This window comes from Zootoca vivipara, chromosome 10, assembly GCF_965207765.1.
Source record: "Zootoca vivipara chromosome 10, rZooViv2.hap1.1, whole genome shotgun sequence".
Classification (NCBI taxonomy): Eukaryota; Metazoa; Chordata; class Lepidosauria; order Squamata; family Lacertidae; genus Zootoca; species Zootoca vivipara.
In genome coordinates this window covers 35,086,302-35,101,550 of record NC_142593.1, presented here as the reverse complement: position 1 = coordinate 35,101,550, position 15,249 = coordinate 35,086,302, and the positions used below count along the sequence as shown (strand labels likewise).

Below are 15,249 nucleotides of genomic sequence, written 5' to 3'. Positions count from 1 at the left end.
GTTCTTCTTCTTCTTCTTCTTCTTTGAAAAAAAGGGGGGTAGTATGCTTTGTGGAACATGGATGGGCTGTTGCCTTCCCTTCCCTTTCTGTCTCTAGGGTCTCGCTGTGCATGCAGAATGAATTAACAGGATTGACAGAAGTTCATTGTGCCTAAAATGGCTTTTCAGTCAATTGCAGTGCTTAAGATACTAGTTTTGCTTTTAATTCCATGTAATGAGTAGGTTCTTCATGTTTTGGAATTTAGTATTGGAAGATTAGATCTCAAGTTTGCTTTCATTATATAAAGTTTTTAGAAGTATATTAATTATCAGATAAATAAAAATGGAAAGATTTGTTACTTTGGAAGTCCTGTTCCCACGTGTGAGGTTATGTGCCAAGAGAAAGACTTTTCCTATTGAGCTGTGTTGTTAACTTTGGTAACTTTGGTTAGCTGTCTAATTTTAAATCTATTTTAATAGGATTACTGTATTTTGAATAATTCAATACTTGTGTTGCCTAATAATCTGTTTGCTTCTCAGCCAAAGTTCAGGTTGTTGGTATATAAAAATTAGGGATTGTGTAAATCTGACTGCCTTCTAAAGCCTGCTTTAAGCTTTCTTAATTTTCTTCTATTTCCGTTATGAAGTTGTATTTGTATTGTGCTATGGTGTGTTCATGACTTGGGGATTTTGTTACAAAAAATTCTTGTGATATATAACTTCATTGAATTAGGAAAACGTCACTTGTGAGTTTGTTTTGTTTTGTACAAAAGGTAATCACAGATTTTGTTTCCATCCTCTAGATTTGCAGCTAAAACGGTGCATAGTGGGTCACTGCTGCTAGTCACAGTGGAGATGGAAGAAGGGTCTACAGCACAGCTCATCATAAACACCGAGAAAACTGTGATTGGCTCTATTCTGCTGCGGGAGCTGAAGCCTGTCCTGTCCCAGGGGTAACCTGCTTACATCTGGACTTCAGAATCTGGCACACAACAAAAGTGCCTGGCATCCACTACTGCTGCCTTTCATTTATAATAATAGCCTTTCCATCTGGCAGTGGGGGAAGAATACACTCTTGACATTCTTGTCTCCTGTTTTAGAATGCTGTAGTGTGCATCTATCACACACAAGCAAGTACTTCACGTCTTTCCCTCTTGCTTGCTTTCTAACCAAAGAAACATGTATTTTACTGTCAGCTAAATTCATAAATGTTATTTACAAGGTGTTTTTCCTAGCCTCATACTCCTCCTGCTTTCCTCATTTTCATGTTTTGTTTTCTCTCATGAAAACAATAAAAGACTGAGGAATAAGGTACTGGGGGGAAATCAGCTTATTCAGAACACTTAAAATAAAATTCAAGGAAATCAATATGGAAAACTACTTCATGCACCTTCACAGTGTTGATTGTACTGGAGTGTTTGAGAGAGATAAAATTTTGCAGTTTTTATATCCCGGAGACTATCTGCTTCTGTACTTGAGCATATATTTGTATCTAATTGTTCCTCATGGCTGACATAATTTTCTAAAAATTGAGATTCTAATGAAGTCATGTTATGATCAATTTGTTTTCTTCTGAGAGCTATTAAAAACAAAATTTCTATTACAACTTGATTATTACTTGAGAACCTAAGTGTTGAATTTCTACTTTTTAGAAAGCTTCAAAAATTGCAATGAGTTTCATGTCTACTTATTAAAGACTTAATTTTAGATTTACATCATAGGTGATGGGTTTGGGAAATGTATCTACCGGTATTCTGTCCAGTATAACATGTAAGTGATCACACCAACTTTCTTCTGCATTATCATTTGGGTATAGAATTTAGCTTTATGCAGCAGCTTCTCTATACTAGAGAAAAAATTAGGATTCTCTGGCACTTTAGGGACAGACTGGTATACTGTAGTCAATTTATTGTATCTTCCATGGTCAATAGCCTACTCATCCAATACATAAAGTAAACTAGAGAGGAAGTAGGTTTGTGCTCATGTGAGTTTAAAAACTGCTTAGAGAGAATTTGTTTTGTATCTAAAGGTCACACAGCTCACTCCAATCGCTGGAACACTAAACAACACACATACTGTATAGTCAAAGGAGACCATGTAAGTTTTATTAAGAGAAAGTCACTAATATTCAGATACGCAAATACTATTAAATTATTTAAAAATCCCAGTTATGCAGCTCCTGTTCCAACGAGCTGTCCATGGTTCAGAACAGGTTTCTATATCTTGCCTTTTTAATAGGTCTCCATTTTACTACTCTAGAACTACCCCATTTGGCCAATGTAAGTTGTTCAAGGTCAGTTGATAAATGAAGTTATATAACAATCATGAGAATGTATCCTTGATATCATGTCTGATTTTATTGGGTTCTGTAATGGTCTTGCTAAAGCACATGAATCTATTTATATGGTATAATTCTGTTGAATGGTCCACTAGTGAGTAACTGTTTCAGTGTCTGATTTAAGGCCAGATTTAGACAACATTTTTTCATATTGACTGCAGATTACTTAAGAAGCAATTGGTATATAAGCCAGAGGCATAGAGATAAACATAGTGGTAAAGTGGGCATGGTACTGCATTCAACCAATTTTTATAAATACAGGCATTGGCCCCATACAGGTTACGTGGCAAAGTAGTCACTCCGTTATAGCACAGAACAAAGAATTACTGTACCTTCTACCCTACGGACAGCACCCACTCACCATATTCTAAAAATCCAACCTCACTGCCACAACTATCTGGAGATCACTAAGCTTCCCTAAAAGAGGAGGTGGTTATCTAAGACACAGCAAGTATTCATGTATATATTTTATGTTGAGTTAAAAAAATGCAAAAAGAGGAAGAGGAGGAGGAGGAGGAGAGAGAAGTTCGAAGATAATAAAAAGATGCCTAGAGAAAATATAAAAATTATAATTTTGACCCAATCTGGATGAAAAAGAGTCACATAGACCATGATAGTACTATCTCTTCTTGAGTTTAGTTGGATAGAAAGCCATTGGGATCACTCAAGATGCTTTAGGAAGACCCACATCAAACTGAAAAATGTGGTTGCTTAGCAATGCCCATTCAATGGTCCTCCTAGAGAGCTTCATTTATTTGCCAAGGGTTTTGACCTAACAGGTAAAATATGGAAAAAAAAATTACTCCACCTCTGGAAATTCCTAGCTATTATGCAAGCCCAAGTTATAGGAAAGTCCTATAAGTTTCAATTTTTATTCTGTGATAGTGATTCACAGTGATGCCTAAAAGTTCTGGTTTTGCTGAAGCTCATTTTTATTACTCGACTAAATATGTTTTTCAGTTTTCAAATACGAGGAAGATTGTATTCATTGCTACATAAATCACTAATTTTTTAAGAGGTAGAAAATATTAGCAAAGGAATAATACGAACGTGGTTGAATGAGTAAAATGAATACATTTTAGATACCCTTTTCTACACTTTTCCTTTAATGAGAGAGTATCTTTAAAAGTTCATTATCCTATGCAGCTGAATGAGTATCTGAAGAAGTGTGCATGCACACGAAAACTTATACCTATGACAAACTTAGTTGGTCTCTAATGTGCTACTGGAAGGAATTTTTATTTATTTATTTGTTTTGTTTCGACTGTGTCAGACCAACACGGCTACCTACCTGTAACAAGCTGAATGAGGTGTGTGCTGATACTGTATGCATTCAAATAGAACACCCTGAGGTAACATAAAATAGTTGCATCTATTATTAATCCTAATTTTTGGGAGAACTAAATCTGAATTCCCAAATCTATTACCTACCACAGTTAAATGGGAGAAAGACTCAGATTAATCAATTTGGATAATGTGTTTTAATTAGGGCAAATTTTCCTGTTTAAAAAATGTGAATGTAAATGTTGATATTTTAAAACATGCGTGGCTACACTTTAATTCTTTATTGTGGTTGGTTTATTGGATAAGCAACACATTTAAAAATACTATTTTAAATTTCATAGTACTGTTTCATAAGCATAACAAGATTGGTCCCTGCCCACAGACAGCTTAAAACAGGCATCCCCAAACTGCGGCCCTCCAGATGTTTTGGCCTACAACTCCCATGATCCCTAGCTAACAGGACCAGTGGTTGGGGAAGATGGGAATTGTAGTCCAAAACATCTGGAGAGCCGAAGTTTGGGGATGCCTGGCTTAAAATCAGGAGTTGCTGAAACTGGCTGAATGACCTTAGGACTAAAAAGTCTGCAAGCTACAGTATATGAATCTCACCTGATCCCAAACAAAACTGTGTTCCTGCAGAAGGAGTTGGTACAGCATTTGGAAATATGATTGGCCAAGCTAATAAAAATATTAGGGCCAAGAGACTTTTGGAATTCCATATGGTGCTGCTGTTTTAGAGTTTGAAATTGAGTGATAGAAGACAGAACAGGAGCAACTGCAGTGATGAGTCTAGTATAGCCAAGTTCTTGACTAAGAGTAAAAAAATGTAGAAGTATGTGGTGATTACTTGGAGATCTTGGGGCTATATAACCCCAGTTGCCCCGGAGCACAAATTCTGGGCACAAGGAAATGTGTGGCTACCCCCAGGCTATAACTTCCCCTAACGCTTGCTATCTGGCTTGCCACTTTCAATCACAGGGTGAAACATTTTCTATACAACTTGAACATGCTTTCCCTGAGGTATTTCAAGCTAAGACTAAAGCCCAAAGAAGCCTCTTTTAGCTTGTGCTTGACACTTGTGCAAAGCCAAGAGCAGCAGTGGTTTGAGGGCCTACCAACTTAGAATTGCCTAAAAGGTGCTTAAAAGAACATACAGAACAATAAATATAGTTTCTCTACATTTATTTTCTCACACAAAAAGCCAAGAATAAGCCGCAAATACCCGCACCCTCCCTTAGAATCATAGAATCATATTACATCACCAACCAAGTACACCACATAATCCCATATATTTTAGATTAGAAGATGAGACTAAACAATGGGTCCACTTGGAGAGAGACACCATCAAAAACACCCCCACAGCAGCATACCTATTTTTCCAAAACAAACTAAATAAAATTCCCACAACACTAAACAGCTTCATGCAGTCCATGCTTAAAGCATGGGACGGAAAAGCAGGCGAACTGTCCCCAGCCCCACTAACACCCCTGGCTCACCACCCACTATTCCAACACGCAGCACAAAACTTCCAGATAAAAACCTGGCAAGTTAAAGGCCTACACCATCTAAAAGACTTCTACATAAACAACAAACCCATACCGACACAAGAAATACAAGACAAACTTGGGGACACCCAAATACCCTGGCTAACAACTTCTTAAACAATCCAGCAGTACCTCCACATGTGGTGGGAATGCTCCAAAATCCAAACCTTTTGGACAGCAGTCCTACAAGAGATGGGCAAAATAACTAAACAGGTATTAGGAGCCACCCCAGAACTGGCCCTACTGAACATTTTCCAAGATCATAACGGACACTCGCATTATAAAGAGATTATAAACCACCTACTCTCAGCAGGCAGAAGCTTCATAGCCAGACACTGGAGAGACCTGTCAGAAGTGAACATGGACCACTAGTACCAAATTGTATGGGAAACAGCTTTACTAGAAAAGCTAACCAATGGACTGAAATTGACACAAAGACAAATTGAAGAGGACGCCTTCACTCCAGTATGGCTCCCCTTTATCACATACACAGCCCAACAAGCCAACAACAACAAGCTACCAACAGCATCAATCAACAATAAAATTTACAATAAAAAATAACTAATAAACAAAAACAGGTAAGCCACAAGAAAATCAGATAAGACAAGACAAAAACAGCAGCTAGTTCAAAAACTAGTTTACAAATGCATGTTAAAATGCAGAGCAGCAAAACAAAACAAGTCAGCCCAGCGGGCCAAATGTTTAAATAAAAAGGCTTTGCCTGTGTGTGAAAGGCTGTCAACAAGAGAGCTAGATGAAGCTTTCTCATAAACTGCTCCAAAGATTAGGTTTGGCCACTGAGAAGGCCCTTCCTCAAGCACATTTCAGATGATACAGAAAGAAAGGCCAATGGATGAGAATTGGGCAGATTGAAAGCTGAGCTGTGCCTATGCACATGCAGTCAGGCTGTCAAAAGTCAACAAGGAGAAGGCAATCCATTATTTTTGGAAACTTCAGTTACTCCTTTGGAAAGGTATGGAGACATTTAATTTGTTCTTCGTGTTGCTTCATCCAACTGTTGACTGCTGCCCTACCTTTAAACCCTCTCTGGTATTTTGCTGGAGTGGAGTCTTTCTGAAAGTGCCAAAGTTTCCTCAGCTAGTCCAGCTCTGAAATCTTCCCTTTTTAGCACCTCATTGCTTTTTCAGAAGCCCAGCTCCACCAGCTGCTGGACTGTTTCCTCTGCATACGTTGTGTTTGTTTTAGGAAACAGAAGCACTTCTCTATTGTATAGTAAAACGTCAATTGAAAAACTAGTTTTAAGGCACCAGAATCTTGGCAGCTCATCATCATGAGGTTTGATGTTGAAGAGCTTGAACTGGAGTTACTAGAATTTAGGACCTTTGCTTCATTTTGAAGAACAAGTTGATTGATATGCTGAATGATTAAAAAGTGTCTTACTCATAGCTGCCAAGTTATCCCTTTTTTTAAGGGATTTTCCCTTATGCTGAATCGGCTTCCTCGCGAGAAAAGGGAAAACTTGGCAGCTATGGTCTTACTAGATCAGCCTTCTCCAAACTGGTGCCCTTCAAATGCCTCAGACAATGTGGTCAATGGCTGGGACTAATCAGAGTTGCAGTGTAAGACATCTGGAGGGCACCAGGTTGAGGAAGTGAGCTGGATAAGCAAGCACAGCTTGTACTGTGCTTCCATATATTTCAAAATACCAGAGGTGATCTCCAAAATTCATTTATACAGCAATTCTATGAAACCTTGCCAACAATCCTCTTTGGATGTATGCACTGGCAAGGAAATGGATTATCCTATAAATTATTATGAACTCTACCTGAGCCCATTATTTCGTTAACAAGGTTTCTATATGTAATTAACTTCCCTGTTAGTGAAGAACCTTGTTACCAGTTGAGTAATAAGCTAATGTTTATTAAATATTTAATTGGACAGTAATAGGTTATTTTCTCTGGCCAATTGTATCACAACTGGGTAGGGTCTGTTATTATCACTGGCCCTTCTTGTGACTTCTCTTTTAAATTGTTACTTGGCCCTGAGTCTTAGGAATAGTGAAAACAATTAAAAAAACACTGTTTCTATGGAGACTTCTATAGTCCTCAGTGTGGAGCTATGCTGGAAGGATGCACTTGAAATTTCATTTTGCTGAGCCGTCCAGGCAAGATTATTACAGTAGCCCAAAGTTTCATGGGATAATCAAGGACTTCATGATGTGGCAGAGGGGTGGTGATGCAACAGGAACACAAAGTGGAAGAGCATCCATTTCTGGCAAGGGTACCAGAAATAGCTTTAATAACAGTTTGGAGGATGTAATGGAGTCAAACTGAATCATCACTTGCCCTATATTGGGAAAGTAACTTGGGTTGGGGGGACATAAAGGATGTAAAACAGGTAATGTATCTGACATTACTGGTGACTGATGGGCTGGGGAGGGAGTTACAGTCTTCAAGGACAGGGATAGTAAAGAGGAAGGATAGATTTAGGGAGGGACTAAGCAACCTTTATGTACTGCCCAATATCAGGTTTTAACAAAAGCAGAAAGCTGTGAACTTCTGGAGACCTTTATTTTAAAGCACTGAAAATGTGGCCGTGTATCTGGAAGGAGTATCTTTTGTCAACCAACAAATCACTACATTTTGACCATACCCAGAAGGGTGTGGACAGATGATTTGCTGCAGGTGTGCATTTTTTACTCTTAAGTACAGGAATGGCAAACTTTGCTAGATTCCAACACTCATCATCCCTGACCAGTGGACATGCTGGCTGAGGCTGACAGAACGATCAGCTGGAACATCACAGATGCCTCATCCCTGCTCTAGTTCAACCACCTGCTGGCATGATTCTGGAAAAACACTTGACCATGTTGGTGGTTAATTTTTGCATTTCCGTTCAGAGCCCTAAGCTAGTGTAGAGAAGTACTTTGTGTTGAAGTATTTGAGATATTTGTGTTTGAGTATTTGAGACAATCACCTTGTTTTCAAAATATTTAAAACATGAAATCTCAATTAGATGTTTTGAAATAAAAATTGTTGTTACGCTGAAAAGGAAAAGAACCATGCACCTTGGTTTACTACTTACAGCTTGCAATTCTGGAAGCTGATAGACAATTTCTGAATAATCTGTGGGCTAATGTGACCAAAAACCTCTTTTCAGCTTTTACTTGTTATCTGCATAAGTACTTCTTTAGTCTGCATGATTAATCTTTTTTAATCAATTCATATAACCAATTAAATATTGCAGCTCTAGTGATTAGATAGAACACACTGATGCAAGGATGTATACATAGTTTAAAATGCATTGGTTGGTACGTAGAGCTGAACAATCCTAACTCAGAGCAAATGACTCACTGGATTAGCTCATTGAGCATCAGTTTGTGGATCCTCATCCAGCCTTACCTACCTAAGATAAGATGCATCACAGCTCTCTTCTGATAAACCAGCTGAGCCATACTGATGCTAAAAACATTATTTTAACTTAAATATGGATTCCATATTGCAAGTTAGAGTTAATCATACAATTGTATAGTTGCAAAGGATCCCAAGGGTCATCTAGTCCAACCTCCTGCAATGCAGGAATCTCAACTAAAGCATCCATGACAGATGGCCATCCAATCTCTGCTTAAATACTTCCAAGGAAGCAGAGTCCACAACCTCCCAAGGGAGTCCGTTCTACTTTCTAACAGCTCTTACTGCCAGAAAAGTTCTTCCTGATGTTTAGTCAGAATCTCCTTTCTTGAAACTTGAAGTCATTGGTTCAAGTTCTACCCTCAAGAGCAGGAGAAAACAAGCTTACTCCATCTTCCATGTGACAGCCCTTGAGATACTTGAAGATGACTATCACATCTCTCAGTCTCCTCTTTTCCAGGATAAACATGCCAAGCTTTTCAACAATTCCTCATAAGGCTTGGTTTCCAGACCTTTGATCATCTTGGTTGCTCTCCTCTGCACATGTTCCAGCTTGTTAACATCCTTCCTAAACTGTGGTGCCCAGAATTGGACACAGTTTGGCCCTTGCTCTGGAAAAGTGGAGTAGATGAGCCTTTAGCCTCTCACTCTCAAAACAGTGGTGCCTGCCATAAGATGATGTGGTGGCTTCTAGTACAGCTTTCCTGCGTCAGAAATTCATATACTGTACGTATATTGCAAAACCCTACTATGGTGTAAGTCCCATCAAGTTCTGCTTTTCAACTGTTGTCTCCTAAAAACACCATATTGCCATGCTTGTCCGTATACTGCTTGTTTGTTTGTTTTGAGAAAGTTAGTTGGCAGCTTAACTTTGGGTAATTGAAAGTCATTCTGATTTCTGCAGTATGGTATAATTGCCTAAAAAGTGTTATTTGGTGATTATAATTCTGGAGTGAATTGTGTTCTTTGGGTTCTTGCACCGTTCCTCCATCAGGGACTTGGTTTCAGTGGTGTGCAGCTGCTGGAGCTGATTTACAGTGCTGCGGCTGTGGCTGGTCATAAATAAATCCTCTTATATAGTTGTTATGAACACCTGTTAGATCATCTGTCAGCAAAGCGCTGTTCACATTTATCATGGTGCAGTAGTTATTTTACTTCAATCCATTTCCAACTGACTCGGCCTCCATCACTGGATTACTATTACCACACCATAATCGCTCGTTTCCACTCCATGTTACAACTTGCAGATAAAAGATTTCACTACTTGGCCAAATTTCATAAATAAAGGAGCAGTTCAGTGCAGTAAAAGTTTATTTTTGTCATCATTTGTCACCCCATTATTCTATAAATCAAATGGAATAGCACTATTGCTACCTCAGGCGTTGCTGTCAGCTCTACGTGTGGAAATGGTCCGTTTCTTCTTTTTAGATGAGATGACATGTCTTTCAGACTTAACCGGCTTATGGCTTTGTTTCACCCATTTTATTTTATTGCCCTTCAGAAAATCCCTTGGAGACGGCAAGAGACTAAAGAAGTAAAGCGGAATTGGGAAATACAGTAAAACATCCTGCTCTCAGTGTCTTATGCACATTCCCCCAACTTGCAATTGCTCATTTACAAACTTGGCCACAAAAATAATGGCTCTGGATATAAAATAGCCCCACGGCTTTTAACAACAGTGTTTTAGATCACACCTCAAGAAATGGATAGACAAAAAGCAAGCCTATCTTGGATTCTGTTCTAACTCACATGCACACACCTTTAAATAATGTAAGACTGGTAGAAATACTCTCTCCCCCCCATAAAAAAGAAGCACCGTGTATTATTATTATTATTATTATTATTATTATTATTATTATTATTTAAAAAGCTCAAGTTAACAATTCATGCATCCGATGAAGTAGATACCAGTCCACAAAACCTTATGCCATAATAGATTTGTTTATCTTGTTCACCTTTAAGGTGCCACAAAACTGTTGTTTTTCGGTGAAAAAGACTGACACGGCTACCACTCTGGAAACAATAATAAAGAACTGAAATTGTGTTGCATTGTCTTATCTGAAAATGTCAGATATATGATGAAAGAAACATCCTATATCTCTTTTGTTTAAATGGTATTGTATATTTTACAAAACTTTATTTAACTTGAAATGATGCTACTGTGTGCTGCTCTTAGCCTTTCAAAAAGCCTAGAATTTATAGAGAGATTGTGAACTAGATTCCAGGGAGAATCTTGAAGAAAGTAAATGTCCCTTTTTTAAAAAAAAAAAGGGCAATGGAAGAAAATAATAAAGGAGCAGGCTAATAGAAAAAGGTTTATAGTGATATTATACTTCCAAGTTGGTTCTAATTCAAGTTACATTCTTCATAGTCATTATGTAGCTCATAAATTCAATAAAGTGTTTTACTATTACTATAAAAATGACAGGAGGGGGGTTTTATGTTGTAAGTTTCGTTAGTTGCTCTTCCTGTTTTATGTGGAAGTTCTATGCCCATTATGTCATTAAAGTCTCTGGAGTCTGAAGGGCTCAGGCCTCTCCATTACTTATCAATGGCATGGGGCAGCATGTGGGGCAAATGTTTACACTTCTGCTAAAGGTAGTTGTCACCATCATTTATGAATAAGCCTCTCCCCGTTCTGTGGATAAATGTATTGTCTGTGTTAGGTATATAATATGAGCAGGTGTCTCATTTTTTCACCCATGAAGTGATGATGGCCTTTTGAATTTAGCCAGGACCCCAACTGAGGAATCTTAAGATCAGTTGTCATCTCTGGATGAGTTAAAACCCCACGACGAGTATTACAGTGATGCTGTGTGTCTGCATGAAAGACAGAGTGTATATATAAATATATTCAGTCTGTAATATCCCTGGAAAGATGATATATACGCATTCACAAAATCCACAAGTTGTCTGGTCCAAAAAACCTTGAAGGCTGCAATAGGTTAAAACCACTTTCATCTCTTGAGTGGCTGCTGCAGGAATTGAAAGTACCAAAACAGCACACTTAGTCCTAAAATGTTTAGTTGTCTGCACATGTACATAATGTTGTGTAGATGTCTACAAGTGAAAACATTACATCCGAATGGATCATTCACCTTAGTCACAGTTCATCCTCTCAACATTTTTCAGGAAATGTTACTTTAGCTCATGAGTTCGCACCAGAGTTAGTTGCTTGGATGAACCACAAGCGAAATATACACATGCATGTGTATCTATTGAAGAGCCCATTCCTGGACAATCAATGTTGTATCAGTAGAACTTAGTGTACATCCATGTTGTTTATTCCACCTTCTGATAGTCTGGATTTTATCTCTGTGTTATCTCTGACTTACTGTCTAGTTTCTAAAATAAGATTTATTAAAAGTCCAGGTGTCACCAAATCCTGATACTGTGGCAGTGATTGGTAACTGAAGTTAGTTATAGACACCCAACGGTGAAGGAAGGAAAGGACATTCTGCACATGCTCAAAGATAGTCCACTTTAACTATAATTTCAGATGTACCACAGCTGAGCCCTACTACTGAAAATATGTTCCAAGATCAAAATATTAATTAATGCTGACTTAAATTAACTTCTGCCTCTGAATATTAGGGTAAGTAGTGTTGTAAAGCAATAAACTGGGAATACCCAGAAATGTGCCTTTTCCTTTCTTACCTTCCTGAAGATAAGAGTCAGAAATTGGAACACCTCCCTGATTGATTGTATTGATTGCTGAAGCTACTGAGTTTAGAAATGTGACCAAAGGTAATCCACTTCAATAATTTGCACTGTGGCACAATCTTTCACATATAAACAGAAAAGTAGCCCCCTCAGTACCATGAAGTCACAAATAAGTCTAGAACTGCCAGTATTGAGAATTTTTTGAGCTGTGGAGGGTAGATTAAAGAAGAGAAAGGAATTAGTGTGGTTTCTTACTACTTTGGTTGTATTAATTGCTTATGGTGTGCGGGATGAAGCAAGGTAATATATACGCCCTTAAGCCTGGGCTTTTTTCCAGATGTTTGCATTGTGCACAAATAACCCAAGTGGAAATACACCAGTGCTAATTCTCTGGCCAGAATGCATCAGGGCCTTAATCTAAAGCTTCCCATCCATCCAGCTGTCTGGCATTTGCTATTATAGGGCACCCAGAGAGAAATGAGGCGGTGGCTTTATAGCTGCACCCTGGGTGACAACTTGATTTTCTGCTTTCACCATCAGCAGCAGCCGCCCAACATGATGGGGCTGTTAATTTGTGCATTTCATGGTGTCTGACAGGGGGGCCAGAAGAGGAGGGTTACGGGAGAAGGGAATGGAGCATGTCCCAGCCTCGGAAGCACCTGTCTGCATTGATGGCACAGAGCACTTCTTATTAGCGTGCAGGTCTCTAAATGCAGCCCTGGGATGACAGCCTGGCATTCCCAGCACCCACACAGTGTGACAGGCGCCGGCAGCCGGTCCCATTGTTTGCCCTTGATGAGCATGTCATTAATGGAAATGGAAGAAAGTGAGGGCCACATCAGTATTCAAATAGCCTCCATTCTCTCTGCCATTCATCTTGCCTGGCTGGGACATGCTGCTGCAGATTTCCTTCAGTGGCTCCACTTGCACATTTTTACAGATTTATCCCTTGCATGGGAGGGGAGAAACCCTGTGTGTGCAGTTCGGTCTGGTTGTCCCAGGCACCCCTCCACAGACACCCTCAAACACTGAGAACATATTTTCTGTACCTAAAAACAAAGTGGGAGCACGATCTCTTACTCTCCTCCACCGCTGTGAATTATTATTGTTTAATTAGAAAATACTTGGTGGGCTATTCATTTGTCTAGGGGTGGCTGGTTTCTCTCCCTTGCCCTAGCCAAGATCCACAATAACTTCAGGATCGCTTTCTGCAGCTGCATCTCCTTCCCCAGCAGCTCCCTCCCAATAGTCTGCATCAACACTGTCCTTCCAACATTGATGGGTACAATTTATTGCCAATAGGAATCAAGATGGACTTACGGTAGTTAGCTGCTGTTGTGCTCAGCTCAGCTCAGTTTTGCAGACTATGTCCCACTGTGTTGATCAGGTTTGTTTTTAGTAACATATCCTTGAATACAGAAACTGCAGCTCCTCAGAGATCATATGGAATAGCTGGTTCTGAGGGTCAAGGGCGTACCCACCACGGGGCAAGTTAGGGCAGCTGCCCTACTCTAGAAGCAGGGCTGGTGGGCAGAGGCGGAGCACAGCCCGGCGGAGCGCGAGTTCGCCGTTCCCGCCCGCCGCGCTACGCCCTCCCTCCAGCTCCCCGTCGCGCCCTCTGGCAAGGCCAAGCGCGGCGGGGAACCAGAGAGCGCGGCACGGCGGGCGGGAACGCTGAACTCGTGCTCCGCTGGGCTGGGCTCCGCTTCCGCCCACCAGCCCTGCTTCTAGGGAGGGGCACAGCCCGGCGGAGCGCGAGTTTGCCGTTCCCGCCCACTTTGTGGCCCCTCCCCTTCCGTGCCTTGGCCCCTCCCCTTGCCCCCCCCCCTAGTTTTGATCCTGGGTACGCCCATGCTGAGGGTTTTAAGAGATATGAGGTAGGAGTTTTCTGCCTACACTGACTTGTGCACCTTGAAATGTCAGTATGCTTACATGTGAAAATGTTTGCTTCGAATAGTTATTTACAAATGTTTAGATGAGTAGTTGGGGGGCTCAAGTGGGGCAGTGTTGCTGCACCAAGGAACTATTTTTGGGCTTCCCATAGGCAGCTGGTTGGCCATTGCAAGAAGAGGTTGCTGGGCTAGATGGGCCAGCAGGGATCTCCTTATGTTGTTGATGGTTTTACTATTACTGTTAGCCTAAAGGTACCCTGGGCAGGGATGGATAAGTGGGATATAATTTTAAAATAGAATAAAATAACAAAGTATTAAAATAATGTTACATTGTGTCCTCCTTTCAGTTTGGAAAATATATATGCTTGTTCAAGACGAGAGCTTGAGAGAGTGGGGCTTCCCTTGAAAACTGTCTGCAAGTTTGCAGCTAGTGCAGAATGTGAATGCTGGAGTGCTGAACTACCGTATGTATCAGACCAGAGACAAAAATACTAATTCTCCAGGATCTGCACTGGCTGTCTATATGCTACTCTGCCCTATTCAAAATCCTAATGCTGACATAGGAAATCGCTCAACTGCAGGGGTCTAAAGTACTTAAAGGAGAACCTCTCCTTTTATCTGTCTGCCCAGACTTTGCAATCAGCAGGGGACACCCTTCTTGCCGTCCTGCCAATGGGTATGACCAGTCAGGCACTGACTCAATATGGGATCTGTGGTGCTGCCACAAAGAAGGCCCCCTCTTTGGAGGTATGTCAATCAGTCTCATTACTGAATAAAAAAATTCCTTCAGTAGCACCTTAAAGACCAACTAAGTTTTAATTTTGGTATGAGCTTTCATGTGCAGGCACACTTCATCATGCACACGAAAGCTCATACCAAAATTAAAACTTAGTTGGTCTTTAAGGTGCTACTGAAGGAATTTTTTTTATTTTGTTTTGACTCAGACCAACACGGCTACCTACCTGTAACTCTCATTACTGAGTCTTTCTTGTCAACTCAAGGCGCACCTATTCACCAAGGCCTTTATTGAAGATATGGATGTTGGTGGTTGGGTCATCTGTATGTTCATATTATTAGTTTAATGGTTAATGGTTACTTATTTTTATTTTCTGAAATGTTAAATCAGAAGTAACCAACATGGTGCCCTCTACATATTGTTGGACTACAGCTCCCATCAC

General features: G+C 40.0%; 1 protein-coding gene and 1 long non-coding RNA gene across 2 annotated transcripts in view; one reads left to right on the top strand and one right to left on the bottom strand.

Annotated features, from left to right (window-relative positions):
- AP3B1 (adaptor related protein complex 3 subunit beta 1) overlaps nt 1-1,540 on the top strand; it is a 141,490-nt gene extending 139,950 nt beyond the window's left edge. The window contains exon 27 of the mRNA XM_035100070.3: nt 783-1,540. Within this exon, the coding sequence (XP_034955961.3) occupies nt 783-936 (154 nt within the window). The 3' untranslated portion in view covers nt 937-1,540. The remainder of the gene's footprint in view (nt 1-782) is intronic.
- The window catches only part of LOC148684432 (uncharacterized), a 75,338-nt gene that overhangs the window by 18,214 nt on the left and 41,875 nt on the right, over nt 1-15,249 (bottom strand). The gene's annotated exons all lie outside the window — the stretch shown is intronic.